Source organism: Gordionus sp. m RMFG-2023, chromosome 2 (genome assembly GCF_954871325.1).
Source record: "Gordionus sp. m RMFG-2023 chromosome 2, tfGorSpeb1-WG-v2, whole genome shotgun sequence".
NCBI lineage: Eukaryota > Metazoa > Nematomorpha > Gordioida > Chordodea > Parachordodidae > Gordionus > Gordionus sp. m RMFG-2023.
The window spans coordinates 413,107-433,983 of record NC_088776.1 but is presented as its reverse complement, the minus strand read 5'-3'; the positions used below and the strand labels follow the sequence as shown (position 1 = coordinate 433,983).

The 20,877-nt window shown below is 27.2% G+C and overlaps 2 protein-coding genes across 2 annotated transcripts; both read right to left on the bottom strand.

The window, feature by feature from the left end:
• Positions 1–2,025: 2,025 nt before the first annotated feature.
• On the bottom strand, positions 2,026–3,125 carry LOC135924646 (mitotic spindle assembly checkpoint protein MAD2B-like). The gene is made up of 2 exons (XM_065459738.1): positions 2,592–3,125; positions 2,026–2,546 (listed from the first exon to the last, which is right to left on the bottom strand). Exons 1-2 carry the CDS (start codon positions 3,076–3,078, stop codon positions 2,113–2,115), a joined length of 921 nt encoding a protein of 306 aa, XP_065315810.1. The 5' UTR covers positions 3,079–3,125; the 3' UTR covers positions 2,026–2,112.
• Positions 3,126–7,874: 4,749 nt separating this feature from the next.
• Positions 7,875–18,435, bottom strand: LOC135923722 (programmed cell death protein 6-like). The gene is made up of 5 exons (XM_065458632.1): positions 18,283–18,435; positions 18,177–18,238; positions 17,928–18,131; positions 12,330–12,439; positions 7,875–8,277 (listed from the first exon to the last, which is right to left on the bottom strand). Exons 1-5 carry the CDS (start codon positions 18,336–18,338, stop codon positions 8,179–8,181), a joined length of 531 nt encoding a protein of 176 aa, XP_065314704.1. The 5' UTR covers positions 18,339–18,435; the 3' UTR covers positions 7,875–8,178.
• Positions 18,436–20,877: the final 2,442 nt, after the last annotated feature.

Here is a 20,877-nt window from a genome sequence, read left to right as displayed (position 1 = left end):
ACTAACAGGATAGCTAAGTACCCGTTAATGGGCAAGCCTCAAAGCACTCGTACCTAGTGTTGTTAAATGGCTCGTTCTGAGCCGATTTTTTAAAAAGGCTAACTCAATACTTTGGCCAACTGAAAAAATTTATCAAGTCTATTTATAAACAACACTTACAAGCATGAAATAGTCCAATCTCAACAAAATCTTTTAAAATTTTTTCAAAATAGGAATTTGAAATTTACGAAATGGTAGGTTTGTTTAGCTGCCAGGGATCAATCAATTTACTTTTAAAATTCTTTGCTTCTTCGATGTCATATTTATGAAAAAAAGATTTTAATCATTAGGAACATGTTGAAATAATATTTAAATATAAAGTAGGTAAATATTTACGGATTTTGCTTGATTCAGAAATTGGACTTTTAGTTAAAAAAAATAGATTGTGTTGATGATGTATAAGATATTCTCTTCTCTTTTGTTTTCTTTCCTTCTTTCTTTCTTTCCTTCCTTCTTTCTTGATATGTGAAGTGCGTGAATTTTAAATTGGTATATGACATTATTATTGGACCCAATAAGCTATAGTGATTTTTATTGGAGGAATATTTTTTTAAAAGAACATTATTGGATAAATTTGATTGACGTTTTTTTGAAAAAACAATATTAAAAATATTTATAATTTCTTTAGAAATTCATTCGGAAACTAGGGTAACAATGACTAAATTTTGACAAAATTATTTCTTTTCTTTTAGAAATTCCTTTACGATCTTTATTCATGAAGGAAATTGGCCAGGAATCCTAGATACACGATAAAGCGAGAAGCAATGAATCTGCCAAGAGTTCAAATTAAATGAACATGAAACGATTGCTAGACCCCTACAATATATCGATTGATGATAACTTTTTAATGAAAATTTTTAAAAAATTCTTCAACTGTGTGGATACCTTATCCTGCAGTACTGCTGAGTGTTAACTTTAATGTTCATAAGTTTTAATAAATCTTCAGCATCGGAGTGGATTTATGATCCATAATATCAAATAATGGGATGAAATCTTTTCAAAAAAAAAATACAATCCAAAGAAAACGAAGAAGATCAAGGATTATGGAAAATTTATTAATCCATATTTATATTTTTTTTTTTAATTTGTAAAGATATCCGTGGTATTAAGTTACATTATTTCTTTTAATATATAAAAAATTTATTAATATTTGTAATAATTTTATATATATCCCTATTTTATAATAGATAAAAATTGTAGCCCCTGCTTACCAAATCTTTAGGTATATGGAAGTGGGGTGGGGGGGAGAGGTTGAAAAAATAATGTTTGCCCAGATATGTTAGCAACCAGAAATAAATATTTATTAACAGACTCATGCCAGGGTCTAGGAAAAATAAATCTGGACCTACAGATTTCTTATATCCCAATGTTTATTTTATAAAAAAATAAATTTCAATGCTAGACAACAACTGTAATGTATAAAAAAAAATTCCCTTATATTGAATTGATTATATCATAATATAAATTGATCAAATATTTTTTGATCAAAATATCAATATCAACACCAACCAAATTGTTTATATTGGAATAACCCTACTTTGTAGTGTTGTTAAATTACATAACTTTGACCATCTCAATTGAGGCTTGCTTTTAGCCTAAAAAATTGAATTAAGACTCTTAGTTGAGTCTCAGCTTGAAGATTGATTGTAATTTTGGTATAAAAAAAGGCTATTCTGTAGGTAGTTTAAACAACACTACTTTAGGTTACAGTTACAACTTAATCTTGATATATTCTATAAAGCTCAGAAGGACAATTCTTTTTTAAATAGAAAAAAAATATAAACCAAATAATTAAACTCATTTTAAAATATTTATTTTTTATCATTTTATTCATGTCCTAACTTCATTTTAAAATTTCTGTAATAAAATCTTAGATTTTTATTATTTATTTTAAAAATGGATATAATCAACAAATTTAAAAAAAATAAATAAATATAATAATCAATATATTTATTATAATATTATATTTTGCATAACTTCAATGATTTAAAATGTAAATAAACAATGGTATTTGAGATCATAGACTTAAAAATATTTCGTCATAAAAATTATGGAAAAATATTATATTTTATATTAATTTTCAAATTCTAAATATAAGTACTTGGTTATATAAATATTCAAATTAATAAAAGGTGTGTCCAATTCTTTAATTGGTATCAATATGGTATCATTGCATTGACATATTATTTCACTTTGTGTATCTTCAGTTTGCCTAAATTTAGTTGGAGTAGATGTAAATAAGATTTCTTCATCTTTTAATAAATCAATATCATCCTCTAAAATTTCAAAACTTTTGTCAGTGATGGTGTCATCGAGAAGTCTTTTTTTACAATGTGTTATATCAATATCATTATCTGCAGATACCCATGGGAATTCAATATTCTTTTGAAGCTCTGCAAAAATAGTGGTATTTGTATGTTTCTTGATTTTATTAGAATTTTTGAAGTGTATAGGAATCTTTTTGGTTAAATTCTGAATCAAAGTAGTTATAGAAAAACTTTTGACATCTGTTAAATTAATTTTATAGACATCTTCTTGAACATAATCTTTACTTGTAGAAGGTCCAATATCTGCATTTAATTGTATGGTAATAGCATTCGATATTCGAGATTTGCAAGACAAAATCAAAAGAATAATATCACGAAAATGTTGTTCCAAGGAATCGACCATGTCATAAAGCTCATAACCAAAATCGTCTTGTTCTTTCAATCTATCATTGCTGACATGACCAATATCAAATGTGAATGTTTCTAATAAAAGTCTTGAATTATCATAAGCACGGTAACCATAAATATTAAAGTTTATGGTATTAAGAGCATTCTCTTTTATAATGAATTTGATCCCTTCTACTACATTGGTGATGTAATCTTGTGCTTCTGACCCAAAGCATTTATATAGAGGAATATTATAATTTTTAACTTTCGTGAATGCAGCCTTGGAATATAATTGCTCAACATATAAAATTTGGTGGAACACTGTCTCTAAAAAGTCCCCTAATATATCTGACCAACAAACATCAGGACTCTTTGGTAAAAACATAAACCGCAATCATGTGGTGCCTTAATAATAACGATTTGTTCGAAAAGATGTCAGGTTTATGAGAAGTGTATATTCATGTCATTATAATCGCACTGCTGACTTGTTTTGCTAGATTGTCATTTTAAAAACGGCCCGATTAAGATTATAACCAAAATAGCATTATGTAAGCCTAAAGATTTTGCTCATAGCTGGCAGAAATGTTTGGACATTTATTTGCCAAATCCTCGATGCTTACAGCTTAACGCCGCTAGTAGGTCCTCAGGGCGATATGGCATACAGGGCCGTAGCCAGGAATTTTCACTTAGGGGGGCCAAGTGCTTACTTGAGGGGGCCACTATTTTTTTAAAATCAAACAAATAATTACACATTCATAGAAATTTTTTCCTATTTTTATTAAAAATTTAATAACAAAATAATACTATAATATGAATATACAAAACAAAATAATACTATAATATGCATATACCAAAATATTACTATAATAGAATACAGCGATTTTTATTTTTAAATTTTAATATAAATGAACTAAAAGATAAATTCTGCGTTATTCTTTTTTCATACGCCATTAATACTAAATTTTGTTTACGTTTATCCTTCATAGACTCTCTACTGCTTGATAAAATTCTCTTTAATGTAGAGAACGAGGCCTCACAAGAAGCCGTTTATCGCTGCTGAGTAGAATTTATATAATTCTTTAAATGCATGATTATATTTTTTTTATACATAATATGTAAGATTTTTTCAAAATTATGATTTTCTTTAGCTTCCGAAGCTAGCAATCCTTTTGCTATCTTCATTTCATGATGCAGTGTTTGCATATTTAAGTTTAACAGGGATTTTAATGGGGCCATTTTATCTGATAAAAAATAATCAGGGTCAAGGGGGAGGGGCAATGTATTAAAAGATGAAAAAAGATTAAAATCATCTTCTGTAAATCGGTCTAATCAGTTTCTGAAATTTCTGATGTAGTATTACTAGTAGTTTGTAGAGGTGATGTTGCTTGACATTTGTTTAACTTTAACTTAAAATAAGAGTTAATAACTGATTATTTCTTCATAATTTTAAAATAAACGCTGTAAAATAAAATAACTGGTTATATATTATAATATAAATGTGATACCTATAGAGAATGTTATACACAACAAAAACAAATGAAAAAAAAATGAATGAAGGATAATTTAATATTGGGTAAAAATAAAAATAAAACTGGATAGAAAAATACAAACTAGACATATTTGTAGAATAAATATTCAAAATTTATTTTAAAAATATAAAAATAATCAATTCTAAATAGACATGTTTTTTGAATATTTTTGAATAAATATTTAAAATTTATATTAAAAATATAAAAATAATCAATTCTAAAAAAAATTTTCAAATTTGGGGGGCCAGAAAAATTTTTGGGGGCCAAAGCTTTTTTCTGGGGGCCAGGTTTGGGGGCCAAAAAATTTTTTTGGGCGGCCGGGCCCCCCCGGGCCCCCCTCCCCCGTGGCTACGGCCCTGATGGCATACCTTGATTTTGACAAAATATATTTATAATCTGTCTAAAATTATATTTTACTATTAACGTTTGTTTATGACATTATAAATAAAATCTATTCAACAAAATCTATTGCAAATCGAAACCAAAAATTTAAAAAAATAAAATTAATTCTATAACCGAAGACAATAATAAATTTATTTCTACCATATATTAAAGAGATAACATATTGGCAGTAATAATAGTATAAACACTATAAGAACCGTATTTCCCTCCTCAAATGAAATTAAACAACTTTCCTCAATTCCAATTTAAATAAAAAAAATTGCATCAGTAAACCTATCTTTTATCTTACACTTTGCTTCTTGTATAAGTTGTATGTTTGTTTAGCAAACTGGGTAAAGAAAAAGGAATTTATGAGCATTCTTATGAATTACAGAATAATAAACATTTTATATTTAGATATGTAGGAGGATATATTATTAATTGCCTATCATTAACTTTCAAAATTAGAGAATTTTAACCATTTCATTATAAATAGAGCGTAAGAAGCCATCGAAATTTACAAAGGACTTCAAAATTTTAAGCAAAATGAAGTATATTTGATCTTCTATTTACCATTATTTACTCGACATTATATTTAAGAAAGAAAAAAAATTCTTAATTATTTTTCAATACTAAAACCCAGGGTTGGCAAGTCGGTTAATTGACTGGTCAAATTCAGTCAATTGACCGAAGGAGTATTTGACCTGGTCAAATACAGTCAAATGCTATAAAAAAAATCTAAAGAATAAAAAATTAAAAATATGTATAAAACAGGAAAAAACGATATAAATATATGTGATCACAATGTTGCTTATTTTTTGGGTCCCCAATATCAAGAGGAGCATCTCACTAGTAGTGAATTCAATAAAGTATATGATATAAGTCAAAATTTAGTCATTTTACAAGGTTGTGATGACCAAAATATTTTATGTGATATAATTAAAATCAGCATGTTTAATAGCAAATTATGTGGAAAACAGTAATTTCCAGAAACAATCAACGACCTCAAGTTAAGAGATTAAAATTTGCCATCATGCCCATTAAGAGACTAACAATTCCTAGTTCTTCTAAAGAAATAGGTCGATTTGGGTTAAAATTCTTTTGAAAATAGAAATCGAAAGATCTCGTCAACAGGAAAATTGATTAAAAAATATATAAGAAAATGATAATATTAAATATGAGTCAGAACAAGACTCTGCTACAGAGAGCTAAACGTTAGTTATTGAATGACAATGAATTTAAAAAATTAATATTATAGATTCATTTTATAATTATATTTAAAATAAAGTTAATATTGACTTTAAAAAACATATATTTGAATTTTACCATAGTCAAATCAGTCAAATATGGTCAATTGACCGAAACGTATTTGACCGGTCAAATGCACAACCTTGCTATAATCTAATATTTTTTCTTTATTTTCCAATTTATTTTTTTTTATATATTTTTACAACTATTTTTCTATATTGTTTATATTTTAATATTAAATGATGATGCACAGTGTATAAAAAATATTATTTTTTAATTTTTATTAAATAGGATGGATCTTAATTTTTATATTTAAAAGCTAAAATTATTGACTGATCCATCATCGAAAAGAACTGGCCATTATGCCCAATGGGAAATTTCCCAAGAAGCTTAATGAAATACAGATTTTAGAGGTCTGTAAGGTAAAAATTTAGTTTATACGAGTAATATTTGTTGAGAAACATTTTCGCATTAATCTACGAGTAGTAGTGTTAAACGGTCCGGTCCGATTAAGATTTTCTGTAGAATAGTATCTCTAAGCTTCGAAGTTTGAATAGAGGTCCAAGCCTTTCCGCCTATGATAAAATATCCATGCTTACATAATATTATTTTGACTAGAATCCTAATTTCCGTTTACAAAAACTATTTACAAAAGTTAAATTACTTAATATTTTAAAAATTTACTTAAAATAATGTTCTTTGTTCTAGAGATCAAGGCATTCACAAAAAGAATATATTTTCATGCCAAATTTAAAAACAAAGAAAAGTTCTGCTAAAAAAATGGCTAAATGCAATGAAAATAACTTACTAAATATATTAAAATAATGCTTCTTAGTATTTTAAGAGCTGTCTAACTAAAATACTAATAAATAATATAGTAAATTCCTAAAAAATTAAACAATTTATTCATGATAACAGGTACAAACTTGATTTATAAAAAGGTTGTCTTAGAAAATATACCCATTATTGAGTAGTTAGGAAAAGATTTAAGATTAAAAATGTGATGACCAGAAAATGAGTTCAAAATATTTTTACGGCCTGGGGCGGACTTTTCATAAAACCTGCATGGATAGGGCCTAACTTAAAATTTTTCAAAGAACTATAATGGGTGGGGAGGTGTAATTTTTTTTTAAAAAAATACAACGATATGGGGCTGGCAAAATAAAAATTCGCCCAGGTTTGTGCAAAATATTTAACTAGTTGAAACAGGAAATGACAAAATTTTTAGACCAGGGCAATTTGGATTTTGACCGGCTAAGCCCAGTTTCAATTTTCACTAAGGTTTACCCAACACAGTTTTTAAATTTTTTTTTCGAAACACAAGACCTAAACCAAAATATGTTTGCTGAACATCAAAATAAGCAACTATTTATAATCTAGTGGAAGTGATTAAATTAAAAACACTATATTTTTATGGATTATTACTTGTATAAAATATCAGAATTTTAAAAATTCAAAAATTTTTGCCGGACCTCAAAATATTTTTGCCCGGCGTATTAAAATATTTTCAGACCTTGCCCAGCTCATACGAGGAATTGCAAATCACTAATCAGCACTAATTACCAACACTTTAATATTTTGCAGGGCAAAACTTAGCTGGTATTTTTCTATTTTCGTTTATCGTTGTTCCTGATAACCATTTTTAAACTTATTAACAAAATTATGATTTTAAAAAAGAAACCATCTTGATGCTTGCCAAGAATTCGGAAATCAAGTTGAATTTAAGTCAGAGGGCTCTCACTCTGAGATCTGATCGGAAAACCATACTTAAAATAAACTTATAAGGCCAGGTTTCTGACCTGTTAATTCCGATTACTTGCTTGATATACAGTTTTAAAATTATCGTTGATGATATAAATTAATTAAAGGATAGAATCTTAGATAATAATTTTTGTTCAAAGAGGGATTATGATGTGATAAAAGGTTATAATTATATCCAAAAAGATGGTAGGACATCTTTACATATATTATTTATGAATAGACAAGCTTTTTAAGACAATTTATTTATTTATCGTTTGATCATTGCATATTAAGATTTATAATTAATATTAATTAACAGGGGTCGGAATCATGTTAAATGTTAATATATCACAATTTATATATATAAAAAAACGGTGTCTATCATATTTAGTCGTGCATTTCGGTAAGAAGGCACAAATGCCAAAAAAATATTTTAAAAAAAAAATTAAATAAATAAATACTTTCAAAGGAAAGAACATTTTAAGAAAATAATTTTAAAAAAATTTGGTATTCTTGCTATTTTTATAATAAATATATATATCTGGGTGAAGGGTTGACGGCTATGAAGATGTCATTTTTCTTCCGTTCTACAAAATGCTAAACGCGGCATTTATAAATTGTTCGTACCCGAAATTAACGAATCCATCCCGATCAGTGTCCAGTTTACTGAATTCTTCCGTCAGCATCTAATTCGTAATTTATTGTAATAATATAATTATTTTTATATACTACATTTAATTTTCCTAAAAAAAATCTAAAATATCGTCTGATGCAAATACCAAATTTTTTTTTTTTATAATTATCGTCTGATAATCTGTAATATCGTCTGATGCAGGGTATCAGGGAAAATCTTTGCATAACGACATAATAATACTACTAAAACTGATAATTCGATCATTAAAATGTGTAATCAATATAAATCTGGCTACAACATAATTTCAAGTAAAATACATTGTATTCGTAGGTAAAGTAATTGATTTGATATTTATTAATCTGGTTGAAGAAATATACGAGTTATTATAAAATACGATTAAAATATTATAAATTTAATTTGTAATTGGGCAAAGATATGTGATTTAAATGTTATTAACTGCCAACTAAATATTCTCTGAAATACAAATAAAGGGAATTTTATCTAGTGTTGTTAAACGGCTGGATATGAGCCATTTTTGAAAACTGGGAAGATGAGGCTGGAATTATGAAATCTTTTTGCAGGAGGTAATTCAATCTTTCCATTTTCTATCATTTTGTATATTTTTGGAGTTAGCAAAAACACCTCCATCAGATTCACTGCCATAACTTCCAACATCGACAGTTATAAATTTTCCATTGGCATCCACAATTCCTTTGTTGTTACAATACTTAAATAATATATTTTTTCAAAAATTATATTTTTGTAATTATCAAGTTTTCATTGCAATGTTTAATTAATGTGGAAATATTTAATTAGCATAAACAAAAAAACAAATTCACAAACCTTGTAAAACCACAGAGAAAAAATGTTTAAAATTGTAAAATCCACTGCCAGAATGGGGTGGTTTCCTAATTCTGCAGTGTTTGCCATCAATGCTACCTATACAGTTTGGTAAATTCCACATTACTTAAAATTAAACCTTATTTTTTTAAGAGTGTAGGGAAAAGGATTCAAAATTCACCCTCCTTTCTTTTATTAATATTAAGATTGTTTAATCTCCTCCTCTTCAATATCATTTTGTATAAGAATAATAATTTGACCGATCCCATTTTGTGAATTAGTAAAATCGCTTTGCACTATGAATGAAAATCGTAACGATCGATACAGCTGATTGGTCGCTGGGATATCGCGGCTAAATCGCAATCGCTCTTCACTATGAATTCAGGGTATAAATTTTTCAACTATATGAGAATGACCAAAGTAATTTTATTCTATTTTATCTATAATTCATTTTAATTTAGGAAACCTTTTATTATATACCTAGGCATATAAAACCTTCAAATTTTATAAAACATCCTATAACTATTGAGAAAAACTTGTGGTTTGTTTAAAGGTAAAAATAAAGCAATTTATTATTTAAATATATTTTTTTATTTAGGTATTTAGCAACAGGCTTCCTACCTTGGTCTATTCTTTCAAAATGGGCATATCTACAGTTCAGAAAATTGTTAGGACAACATGCCAAACTATATGGCAAACGTTGGTAAGCCAACATATGCCACCACCCACTCTCTCTGATTTTGAGAGAATAGCAAAGGTATAATATAGTTTATATTATATTCATGTAAATTATTATTTAAGAGGAGTTTGGAGTAAAGTGGAATCTACCAAACTGTATAGGTAGCATTGATGGCAAACACTGCAGAATTAGGAAACCACCCCATTCTGGCAGTGGATTTTACAATTATAAACATTTTTTCTCTGTGGTTTTACAAGGTTTTCTGAATTTGTTTTTTTGTTTATGCTAATTAAATATTTCCACATTAATTAAACATTGCAATGAAAACTTGATAATTGCAAAAATATAATTTTTGAAAAAATATATAATTTAAATATTGTAAAAACAAGGAATTGTGGATGGCAATGGGAAATTCATAACTGTTGATGTTGGAAGTTATGGGAGTGAATCTGTTGGAGGTGTTTTTGCCAATTCAAAATTATATGATATGATAGAAAAGGGAGACATACAATTACCTCCTGCTAAAAGATTGCAGAATTTCAGCCTCATTTTCCCACATTTTTTTGTGGCGGATGATTGATTATAAATTGCAAATTTATATTTTAAAAAAAAAAAACAATTTTAAAAATTAAAATATCCGTGATTCACGGGAAATTTATGTTTCGCCCGGGAAAAATTTTGAGAAGACCTGTCACGCCCAATCACGCCTTATAATTTGAAATTTATTTACATTCACGCCGTGACCCACCGTGGCACGATAGGTCACACGTAATTTCACGGCCCGCGTCCAACTTTACCAGGCATATTATACTCCTGAGCTAATATACCCCAATATTTTGTTTATATATGTAGTAATTTTTATAATAAATTATTATGCTAATTATAAAAGCATTCGTATTCTTTTAACTGAAAGAATGAAAACAATTTTATCTATTTTCTAAAAAAAAAAATTCTTAACTTTAAATCATAATTTAAACTCGATTCTTTGGTTTTATATCGTCAAAAAAATGTAGCCAATTGAATTCATTTCAAATAATTTAAAATTAGCGCTAAATTTATCAAAATCTGCATTATTTCAAAATCACGTGATAAACACAAAATGATATGCATTTTTAAAAAATCGTGCTGTGAATGCGATATGATATTTACTGTATTTTGTACTTATCGCGGCTAAATCTCAATCGCAATCCTACCTATGAATCCAGGGGTTATAATAAAAACTTGTTTGATATTCTTTTAAAATTATGCACTAGAACGTTCTGACATGCCCTTATCCTTAGGACTTTCGTTAGTTTAGGGATTTCGGCTTTAACTAAATATGACTAAATCGTGGGCAGTTTCAACAAAAAAAACCCTCAATAATTTGTATTTTGGGTTGGGGGGTGTATATAATTATCCGTCTCCGCTTGATAAAATTTATTTTCAACCAAAAAATAATTTATTCCGTTTTATAATTTTATAATTCGTAATAAATTGCCTAATAAAAAAAATAATAATTCTACTCGAAAAAATATACGGCAGGTAAAAATTATGTGAGAGTACTATTATGCCTTGTGGTAGCAATGGTATAAATTATCTCAATGACATAATAATAATAGCTAGACCGACGACGCATTCGTAATAATGTATTTGAAAGTGCGCTGAATGCAAATCAGCTGGGCCCGCCATTTTGGTAACCCGTAATCTCGATCAGGCAATTCTTTAATAAAGTTAGCGCCAGACATGGGAAATAAATTGGCCTCTCGTTTAAAATTTTTAATAATCATTATGGGTAAACAAAATGGCGTCCCCAGCTGTTTTCGTTGATGTAAACTTCTAATGAACGCATCGTCAGTTTAGGTATTATTATATGTCATTAACTTAAAAGGAGTTTTAATTACTAAAACACAGTTACACGGTAAAAAAAATAATAACAAATTCATATTCATAAATTTAAAAGAAACAATTAATTGAATTCTTTATTAAATAATATGCCACTGTCTGGGTCTGGTAATATATATGTTAGATGTGTTTTTCTGCAACGTGTTATTTTTTCAAACTTCAAATCATCTTTTTAAAAATCTGATTTTACCGAAAATGTATTCCATCATGTTTGGAATTACCTACCCTATGAATTTTAGACAATTTTTCCAGGAACTTTTGAAATTTAATATAATTTATATTAGATTTTTCCATATATTTTTTTTTGACTCAAAGGTCAACATCAAAATTGTGCACATTTCATAAGATAGGTAATCCAAACATGAGAGACTATATTTCCGAGAAAAATACGATTTTTAAATTTAAAAAAAAACGCGCTCGAAAATGATTTAGAGTTGTAAAGAAAGAGAAAGAAAAAAAGAAAGAAAGAAAGAAAGAAAGAAAGAAAAGAAAAATCGAAAACATGTTTTTTTAAATATTATAATTTATGGAACAAAGAACGAAGCCAAGCATTTCAGGCTAAAAAATATATTATTATAATTAAGTTAATCTTGGGATTATTGTGCACTAAATCCTCAACAGTGATTATTCCGTATAACTTAATAATTAAGTCAAAAATCTAAAGTTGACATTTTTTTTTAAAAAAAATAAAATAAATATATAACTTTCAGTGCCACGAGACATTGAATAAAATCGTCAAAGTAAATGTCGCCCTTCCTTTGTCTATCAAATTTCGTCATGAAGAGGTCGTACGTTTTGTTGGATAACCGGTATCCTTTATCGTCATCATAAAATAAAATTGTTTTTAAAAAAAATTCGTAAGATATTTTTTGTAATAAGCATGATTCTCAGTAACAAGAATCAAGTTTATTATTTTTATCAGCGGGTGACTCAGATGAGGGGTGCGGATATACAGAAATTTCGGATCGATTTACTCTATTTCCGGTTTTTAGAATTTCATTTTATTTTATTCATTTTTTTAAAAAAAAAATCCTTATATTATATTGAATAAAATGGAAAATCGTGACAATATTTTCTTACAGACGAAAAACATGGATCCTGTTTTTTGAAAGCTTCCAAATTGTAGCGTTCCTAGAGGAACTTATTGAAGTTTCAAAGAATCCTATTTACTTTTCAAAATATTTTGTAATAATTCGTGACTGATTTTAGGATGAACGTTGTTGAATAAATGCAATGTAACTTTTTTTTAAAAAAAACACATCTCAAACAATTTACATAAATTTTCCCAAATTTGGTCATAATATAAAGAAAAGGAAGATGCTATATTCCTAAAAAAATTCAAGTCTTAATATTTGATACTCGAGATATAAATAATATCGAATGATTATTCATTTTTTAAATCATTTAAGATGACTTAATTTATTGATTTTAAATGTATAAAAAAAAAAATTTTTTAACATCTTTTTTCTTTTATTAATTATTTTAAAATTTTTAATTAAAACATTCATTTTAAAAAAAAAATTTTAATTTTGATATCTTAGTGACTGAGACTGACCTATGATGTTGCATCAATGTAGCAAATCACTTTTAGAGGCCTTCATTTATTTTTGATAAACATGATCTAGATGTATGTAGTGTTGTTAAACGGCTTGTTAAGAGCCTATTTTTTAAAAGGGCCAACTCAATATTTTAGCTAGAAAAATATTACCTAAGCCTGGAAATTTCGATAATAAATAACTAGAGCTTTGTTCTATAAGCATAATTTTCAGGGTTGCGTAATATTTTTCTGGATGAAATATTAAGTTGGCCGGTTTTAAAAATTGGCTCAAAACGAGCCGTTTAATAACACTATCTAGATGGATGGTTGAGTATAAATTTATTAAATATAACATCTGTGCCTACATTTCCCATTCCATAATAGGTTAAATTATTATAATGCAGATGAAAAATTGGCAACAAATTATTACATATACCACTTTATTTACAGCATACAAATAAAATTTACAGTCATTTTCCATCTAAATTATTAAAATTTAAGATGAACACTTTGAAAACAATAATGATTTATAATTTTAGCATTTTCCCCAAACATGTGAGATTTTATATTTCCTAAATAACCCTAATTTGTTTTCTTACAATTTCTTGATGAGTAGTGTTGATTCTGTTTCCAATAAACAGCACCTCCATTTCTGTAACCTCTGGTAAAGTTATGTTTCTGAATCACTGTGCAATCTCTTATTAACCCCTTTATTGCTTCACCTATAAAAACTTAAATAAAATAATCAATGAGATTGTTTAAAATTTTTTTTAATATAAAAATACAAAAAATTACAAAATAATTTATGAATGGGGAAGAGACATTTTTTGTCCGACTGTTTATTACATAAACATTTCTTTTCGCGTTATTCCATAGCGATACTTTGCAAATACAGCATTCCCAGAATGTGCTAATTTTGTTTATTTTTGATGCAACAGTGGTAGCACCGCTTACTTAGTATTTTCCCGAGGGATTCCGAATCACTGGCAAGAATTTTAATGGGAATAATGATCCGATACATTTTTCCTTATATCGCCCCAGTCCACATATTTTTTTTTATGAAATTTTTGCAGGAATCGATAATGAATTGATTTGCAAAGATGACGATACTCCCAAATCAATAATTATTCGAGATAAAAAATTCTCGATAATTTTTTAGCCGAAATTTGTTCATAGTAAGTAAATTTATTTTGAAAATGCAATCATTAAATATAAACAAAATATTTTAATTACGAATCGCGAAACAATCGACAATAGGGGCATCAAAAGGCGCGTCCAATCACAGTTTCGCCCGATGGCAGATTCCATAATGGGTTTTATTATAACGATTCCAGTAATCTTACACAAACTCATATTAGTTGTGTAATCCTTAATGGAGGTTGTTGGGCAGGGAATTTGTGGAATAGCTACCGTCCTTTTCTTTGCGCGCGATTAATCGCGAATCAGAGACGTCATGGAAATCGCTGATTAACAGTACGGACTCAGTTTCCATCCACGTAATTTTTTTTATCATCCTTGAAATCTGGAAGATTTCCGCGCGTCTTTCTTATCGTTCCGCGGGAATCAAACCCCATATTTTTTTTAGATCTACCATCAGGTCAACACTTGAAAAATAATTATCAAAATAAAGCTTATGGTGTCCCACCAATTTTTTGAGTCAATAATTTGACTAACGATTCATCGAGATTTTTTGTTGTATTATTTTTTCCCGCTTATATATACAGCCATTTTTGTCAGCTAAAGACCATATTTTAAAGCCTAGTTTTACTAGCTTATTGAGGAATATATTGTTTGATTGAATGACCTCCCAAAACAAAAATATAGTAAATAATTTATTAATAAAATTCATTACATTTAAATAGAACCACGGTCTCATCATATGACATAACTTCACTGGGGTTGCCAAGGGTCATAAATTTGTTTATTAAACAATTTAATATGGGTATAATTGTAGATAATTTATAATGGAGTGAAGTAGTCGTCGATATGCATGTGTCAACCATAAATGGCGACACATTGACCAATGATCATGTGTTGATGGAAATCCCGTAATTCCCATCAACAGAATGATCCCCAAAAAAATTTTTAATTTCTTCCTTTCCGACAACATTTATTTTCCTCTTCCGCTATCACTATTATCAAATCATCATTAAAAAAAACAAGAAAATAAGCAATAAGGGCCTTTGTCATTTAGACCTCTTATATAATCCCCAGAGCTGTAATCTCATCTAAATAACCAATTTAGAGAAAATATTGCATGTGCTGATTATACAATTTGGCCTCAAAGTACCTCACCCTATTATAAATTATATAAAATTATGCCCATAATAAGTTATTTTTTAAAAAAACAAATAAATTTATGACTCTATACATACCCCAGTGAAGTGTTGTTCTGTTGACGAGACCGTGGTTCTATTTAAAGGTAAAGAATTTTATTAATAAATCATTTGTTTTTAAGACGTCATTCAGCCATATTCCTAGTAAGTCGGTAAAACGAGGCTTTAAAATATGGTCATCAGCTGATAAAAATGGCTTCCTATGTACTTTTAATGTGTATGTAAGTAAAAAACATAATACGACAGCAAGATTGCGAATCGGTAGTCAAATTAATGACTAAAAAATTGGCGAGAAAACACCATAAGCTACATTTTGATAATTAGTTTTCAAGTGTTGACTTGATGGTAGATCTAAAAAAAAATATGGGGTATATGATTCCTGTGGAATGATACGAAAGACGCGTGGAAATCTTCCACATTTCAAGGATGATAAAAAAAATATAAAAGTAGGAGATAGTCAATATCTCTTCCTATATTTTTATTAGGTTTAGGTGTAGTTACCACTGAGTCCATATTGTTAATTAGAAATTTCCATGACGTCTGATTTGCAATCAATCTCGTGCAATGAAAAGGATGGTAGCATTATAGAAGTTCAATGCTCAACCGCAATTAAGCATTACACAACTATGAGTTGTGTAGATCACTGGAATAATTATATAGCCCTTTATGGAATCCGCCATTGGGCAAAACTATGGATGTGCATTTCCTTTTCTAATCGATGCCACTATTGGCAATAGCTTAGCCATTCATAAGTAAAATATTTGATTTATATTAATAATTGCATTTTAAAATTTTTAGGGTAATATTTTCAAAATAAATATACTATGAAAAACTTTGGATTAGAAATTATCGATAATCTTCTATCTCAAAAAATTATTGACTTGGGAATATCATCATCCTTGCAAAGCAATACAATATCGACTCCTGCAAAATTTCATAAAAAATATGTGGCTGATGCTATAAAGAAAAGGGGATCGGATCATATTCCCATCTTGCTAGTGATTCAGAACCTTGGGTAAATACAAAGCTGTGCTACTAGCACCAAAAATAACGTAGTATATCCTGGAAATTTTCTATTTGCAAAGTATCGCTATCTATTAACATGAAAAGAAATTGTTTTTTTTTTTAATTTATCAGATCCTCCTGGGCTGTATTTTAATTTATAAATTTGGCCTGGTCATATATTTTAAAACCAAATATTTAAAATCGCCATTATTAGTTATACAAATCAAAAATAAATAAAATATATTTTAAAAAAATCAGGGCCAGGCCTGAAAATTTTTCCCTAAGTCGGACCAAAAAATTTTTTTAAAAAACCAGATCTAGTCAGGTTTTACAAATGGTACCTCTGCAGGTTACTGATATTTATATAAGACACAGTCAGATAAAAAATGTCCCTCTCCCATTTATAAATTATTTTGTATTTTATATTATAAAATTTAAATAAATATCTAGAAATAAAATTTTAAACAATCTCAGTGATTTTTTATTTATGTTTTTATAGGTTAGGAATAGAGGGGGGTTTTTTATAGTTGAAATGTAGAAATAAAGAATTAATAAGAGATTTCACAGTAATTCAGAACCATAATTATACCATAGGTTACAGAAATGGTGTTGCAGTTTATTGGAAACAGAATCAACACTACTCATCAAGAAATTGTAAGAAAACAAATTAGGTTTATTTAGGAAATATAAAATCTTATATGTTTGGGGGATAATGTTAAAATTAAAAATAATTATTGTTTTTAAAGGGTTCATGTTATATTTTTATAATTTATATAAAAAATGATTATTAATTTTATTTGTATGCTGTAAATAAAGTGTTAGTATATGTAAAAATTTTGTTGTTGCCAATTATTTTTTTATGAATTCTTCATCATCATTATAATTTAACCCAGAGATTTTATTTTGCAACACCACTTTTATATTTTTTTTTAAAATTCATATTGAATTATTATAATTTACCCAGAAAATGATTATATATTGTGTTGGTATGCTGAAAATAAAGGATTAGCTTGATTCATATTAATTTTTGTAAATAAATTATTGCCAAAATTTCATATTACTGTAATACATATTACAAATAATTGCTTAATATTTTATCAACAAATTTAGGCTAAATTCATAATGGGATCCAATCCAACATGATTTAATAGCTGGTCAATTTTAAAAATCTGTTTATTAGATCAATTTTTAATTATTAATATTTTTTTCCCCCAATTCATGATAATAATCTATTAATTATTGATTTTAATAAGGAAAAATTAATCTGATTAAAAGATTTTATAAATAGCTTAGCTGTTAATTGTGTAGGATTGGATCCCACTCTAAATCCAGCTTTAACAATTTTTTGGTGATTGTAAATATTAGTTATAAATAAGGTTTTCATTAGATACAGAGATAATTTTTTATAAAGAGAGCATATATACCAAATGAGGTTAAAGTTTGATTTAATTCGTCTCGGGATATACTGCCAGAACCATCTCTATCATGTGTTTTAAAGATTGCTTGCCAATCATTAACATATTTCCAAAGAGCTTGAAATTCGTTAAAATTTAATTGGCCTCTTTTATTTATATCAAACATGGACATAAGTAATTTAATCGTATCTATATGAAAAGGTTCCCACGAACCTAATAAAAAATATGGGTTACTATATTATGTAATTATAAGTAAACCATTGGATAAGCATTGCTGCAATTCTGAGGATGATATTAATCCACTCCTATCTTTGTCTACACTAAAATATTACCTTATAAATATTGTAATTAGTTAAAACATTACTATTGAAATATTTTTGTGAGTTGAGGATCTTGATTTTGACACTGGTTTTGGTACATGCTAGCACTGAATGTACTCGAGTTTTGATAAAAATCCAATGATTGATAACTGTAGTAGGATTTGAAGGGTTACGTGATATTCATAATTTTAATGAATCAGTTTTGTTGAGACTAAAAAAATAAAACCGTTTTAATACAAATTATTCGTTGATAGATAGGCTGCTAAAAACCTGCCCATTTCTGAACTTCTATTTAAAATTTAAACAGACCTTTGAAAAATCAGCCATATTGATTTTATTTGCATAAAATTAATAGCATTTATAGTTGAAGGAAATTTCATACTTTCATCTAAATGGCCTCCATAACAAAGATGGTATGCAAAATTTAAAAAAATCTGGAATATGCCTATTTTTACATCCGGTGGTAAATATTATTTTATTTTAATCATATTTATTTACAGATTATATGAACATTATAGTTACTCCTAAGACTTAAATTGTAAATTGTAACATTGGCAATATAACCCTTCCATAATCAAAACTTACTTAATCGGGCATGGGCTTTTATCTGTCCCTTTTACTTCCCATGGGCGTTTAAGTGAGTGGCTTTGCCACTTACGCGCACAGGTAACTGCGGCCTGCCCAAAAATCGTGGATGGTCCTCTTAATTATTTTCCCATTTTTTATCCCAGTTTGATGGGTTTTTTCATAAGAGAACCAAGCGTTGCTCTGTTGTATATATAACTTTTGCTATATGTACGACGTTTAGGGTTAGTGCGCTTAATATCACGTATCACGTATAGTTGAAGGAAAAAATGAAATCTCTCATTCCTTTTACTTTAAAAATATTATTTTTTAATTTATTTAATGATCAACTTTAAAAATCCAAATGAAGGGTAATAGCATCACATGGGTATTTCATATTGATATAAATAATAAATTAATAAAGTTATTCTTTTTTAATATAAAAAATATATATATAAATGAAATATTGTTCTATATTAAGATCGAATACAAAAAAAATGAACATTAATTTTTCTATTTTTATTAAAGGAGTAATTTGTGCAGGGTTGGGCAGTATCGCAAATATTTGTATCTAAGATACAAGATACTTTTGTATCTTAATTTTGGAAAGTATCTTGTATCCAGTATCTAAGATACATATTATTTAAAAGTATTTGTATCTTAACCAAGTTTGTATTCAAAAAGATACAGATACTTTAAAAAAATTTATAATAGTTAATTTAAATAAAATTTAAAATGATATTGTTTTAAAATTTAAATGAAAAAATTTAATCAGAATTTAGATATTTTAAGATAATTTATGATATATGACGTTGGTCTTCATATAGCAATTTGCTAACAATTATCTACCATATTTTATTTGAATCGTTTTATAACCGTCTATTTTTAAATAATGGAAGAAGAAAATAGAATAATATGTTTATATCCATCTTTAGAATATCCAACCGAAAAATATAACTATAAATTTAAATTAAGTATTTTAAATGGGAAATTTTTTGGTTCCATGTCAATTCAGCGAAACTTTTATCGCGAAACACTTTTTCTTGAAACTTTTATCGCGAATAAATTTTATAGAGAAACTTTTAGCGCGAATCCACATTAGCAAATATTTTTCCGCGAAAACAATATAGCGAAACAAATATCGCGAATCTTTTATAGCGAAACTCTTATCGCGAAACCATTAAAGCGAATACATTAGAGCGAAATTTTTATCGCGAAAATTTTATAGCGAAGTCAAAATCACGAAACATAAATGGCGAAGAAAATATAGCGAAAACTATTTCGCGAAATATAACGCGGCCTATTATTATTTCTTTATTTTTATTAAAATAATTTATTTTATTTATATTTAATGTTAATATTTTATTTATCAACAAATAAACGTATTATATGATATATATTTTTTATTTATATTATTATATTATGAAATGAAAAATGGATTTCTTTTATTTGATATTATTTTAATAAAAAAATGGATATGCTACTATTTTAATTTTATTTTTGTTACAAGTGATTTTTTCACACGCCCAAAATTTTAAGCAAAAAATATTTTTTGAAGTACAAAAAGATTTTTAAACATATTTTGATAAAAATTTATCTTTTTTGAGGAATTCTTTTGTGAATTTTAGTATAAATAAACAATGTTTTAAAATCTTTTATAGTTTTTTTTATCATTTTTGTAAAATTATCTATTTTTTGAGTATATTAAAAGATGTGGGTTTTCAAAATAATATTTTTTAAAAATATTTTTATTTAACTTATTTATGTATATGATCTTTTTAAGGATAATAATTTAATCTGACAATTTTTATATTCGTTTTTGAAGATGTTCCTTGGAAAAATGACAATTATCATAATCGGTATTTTTAAATATATTAGATTTTTTTACGGTAAAATATGTATTTTTATCATGTAAAATTAAAATTTTAATTAAGATGCACCATATAAAAGTGACAATTATCATAATCGTTATTTTTAAAGTTTTTTAAATTTATTTGACGTAAATCGTTTAAAATAAGTATTGTTAACATGTATTAATAAAACTTCAGTGAAGATGTACCCTAGATAAGTGACAA

Excerpts from the sequence above, each read along its gene's own strand:
- LOC135924646 (XM_065459738.1), bottom strand. The coding sequence starts at position 3,078 with ATGTTTTTACCAAAGAGTCCTGATGTTTGTTGGTCAGATATATTAGGG. Across the intron at positions 2,547-2,591 it reads AGATATTGGACCTTCTACAA|ATGTCAAAAGTTTTTCTATA; the intron begins GTAAAGATTATG and ends TTAATTTAACAG.
- LOC135923722 (XM_065458632.1), bottom strand. The coding sequence starts at position 18,338 with ATGTACCAAAACCAGTGTCAAAATCAAGATCCTCAACTCACAAAAATA. Across the intron at positions 18,239-18,282 it reads CTCACAAAAATATTTCAATA|TGTAGACAAAGATAGGAGTG; the intron begins GTAATGTTTTAA and ends GTAATATTTTAG. Across the intron at positions 18,132-18,176 it reads GCAGCAATGCTTATCCAATG|GTTCGTGGGAACCTTTTCAT; the intron begins GTTTACTTATAA and ends ATTTTTTATTAG.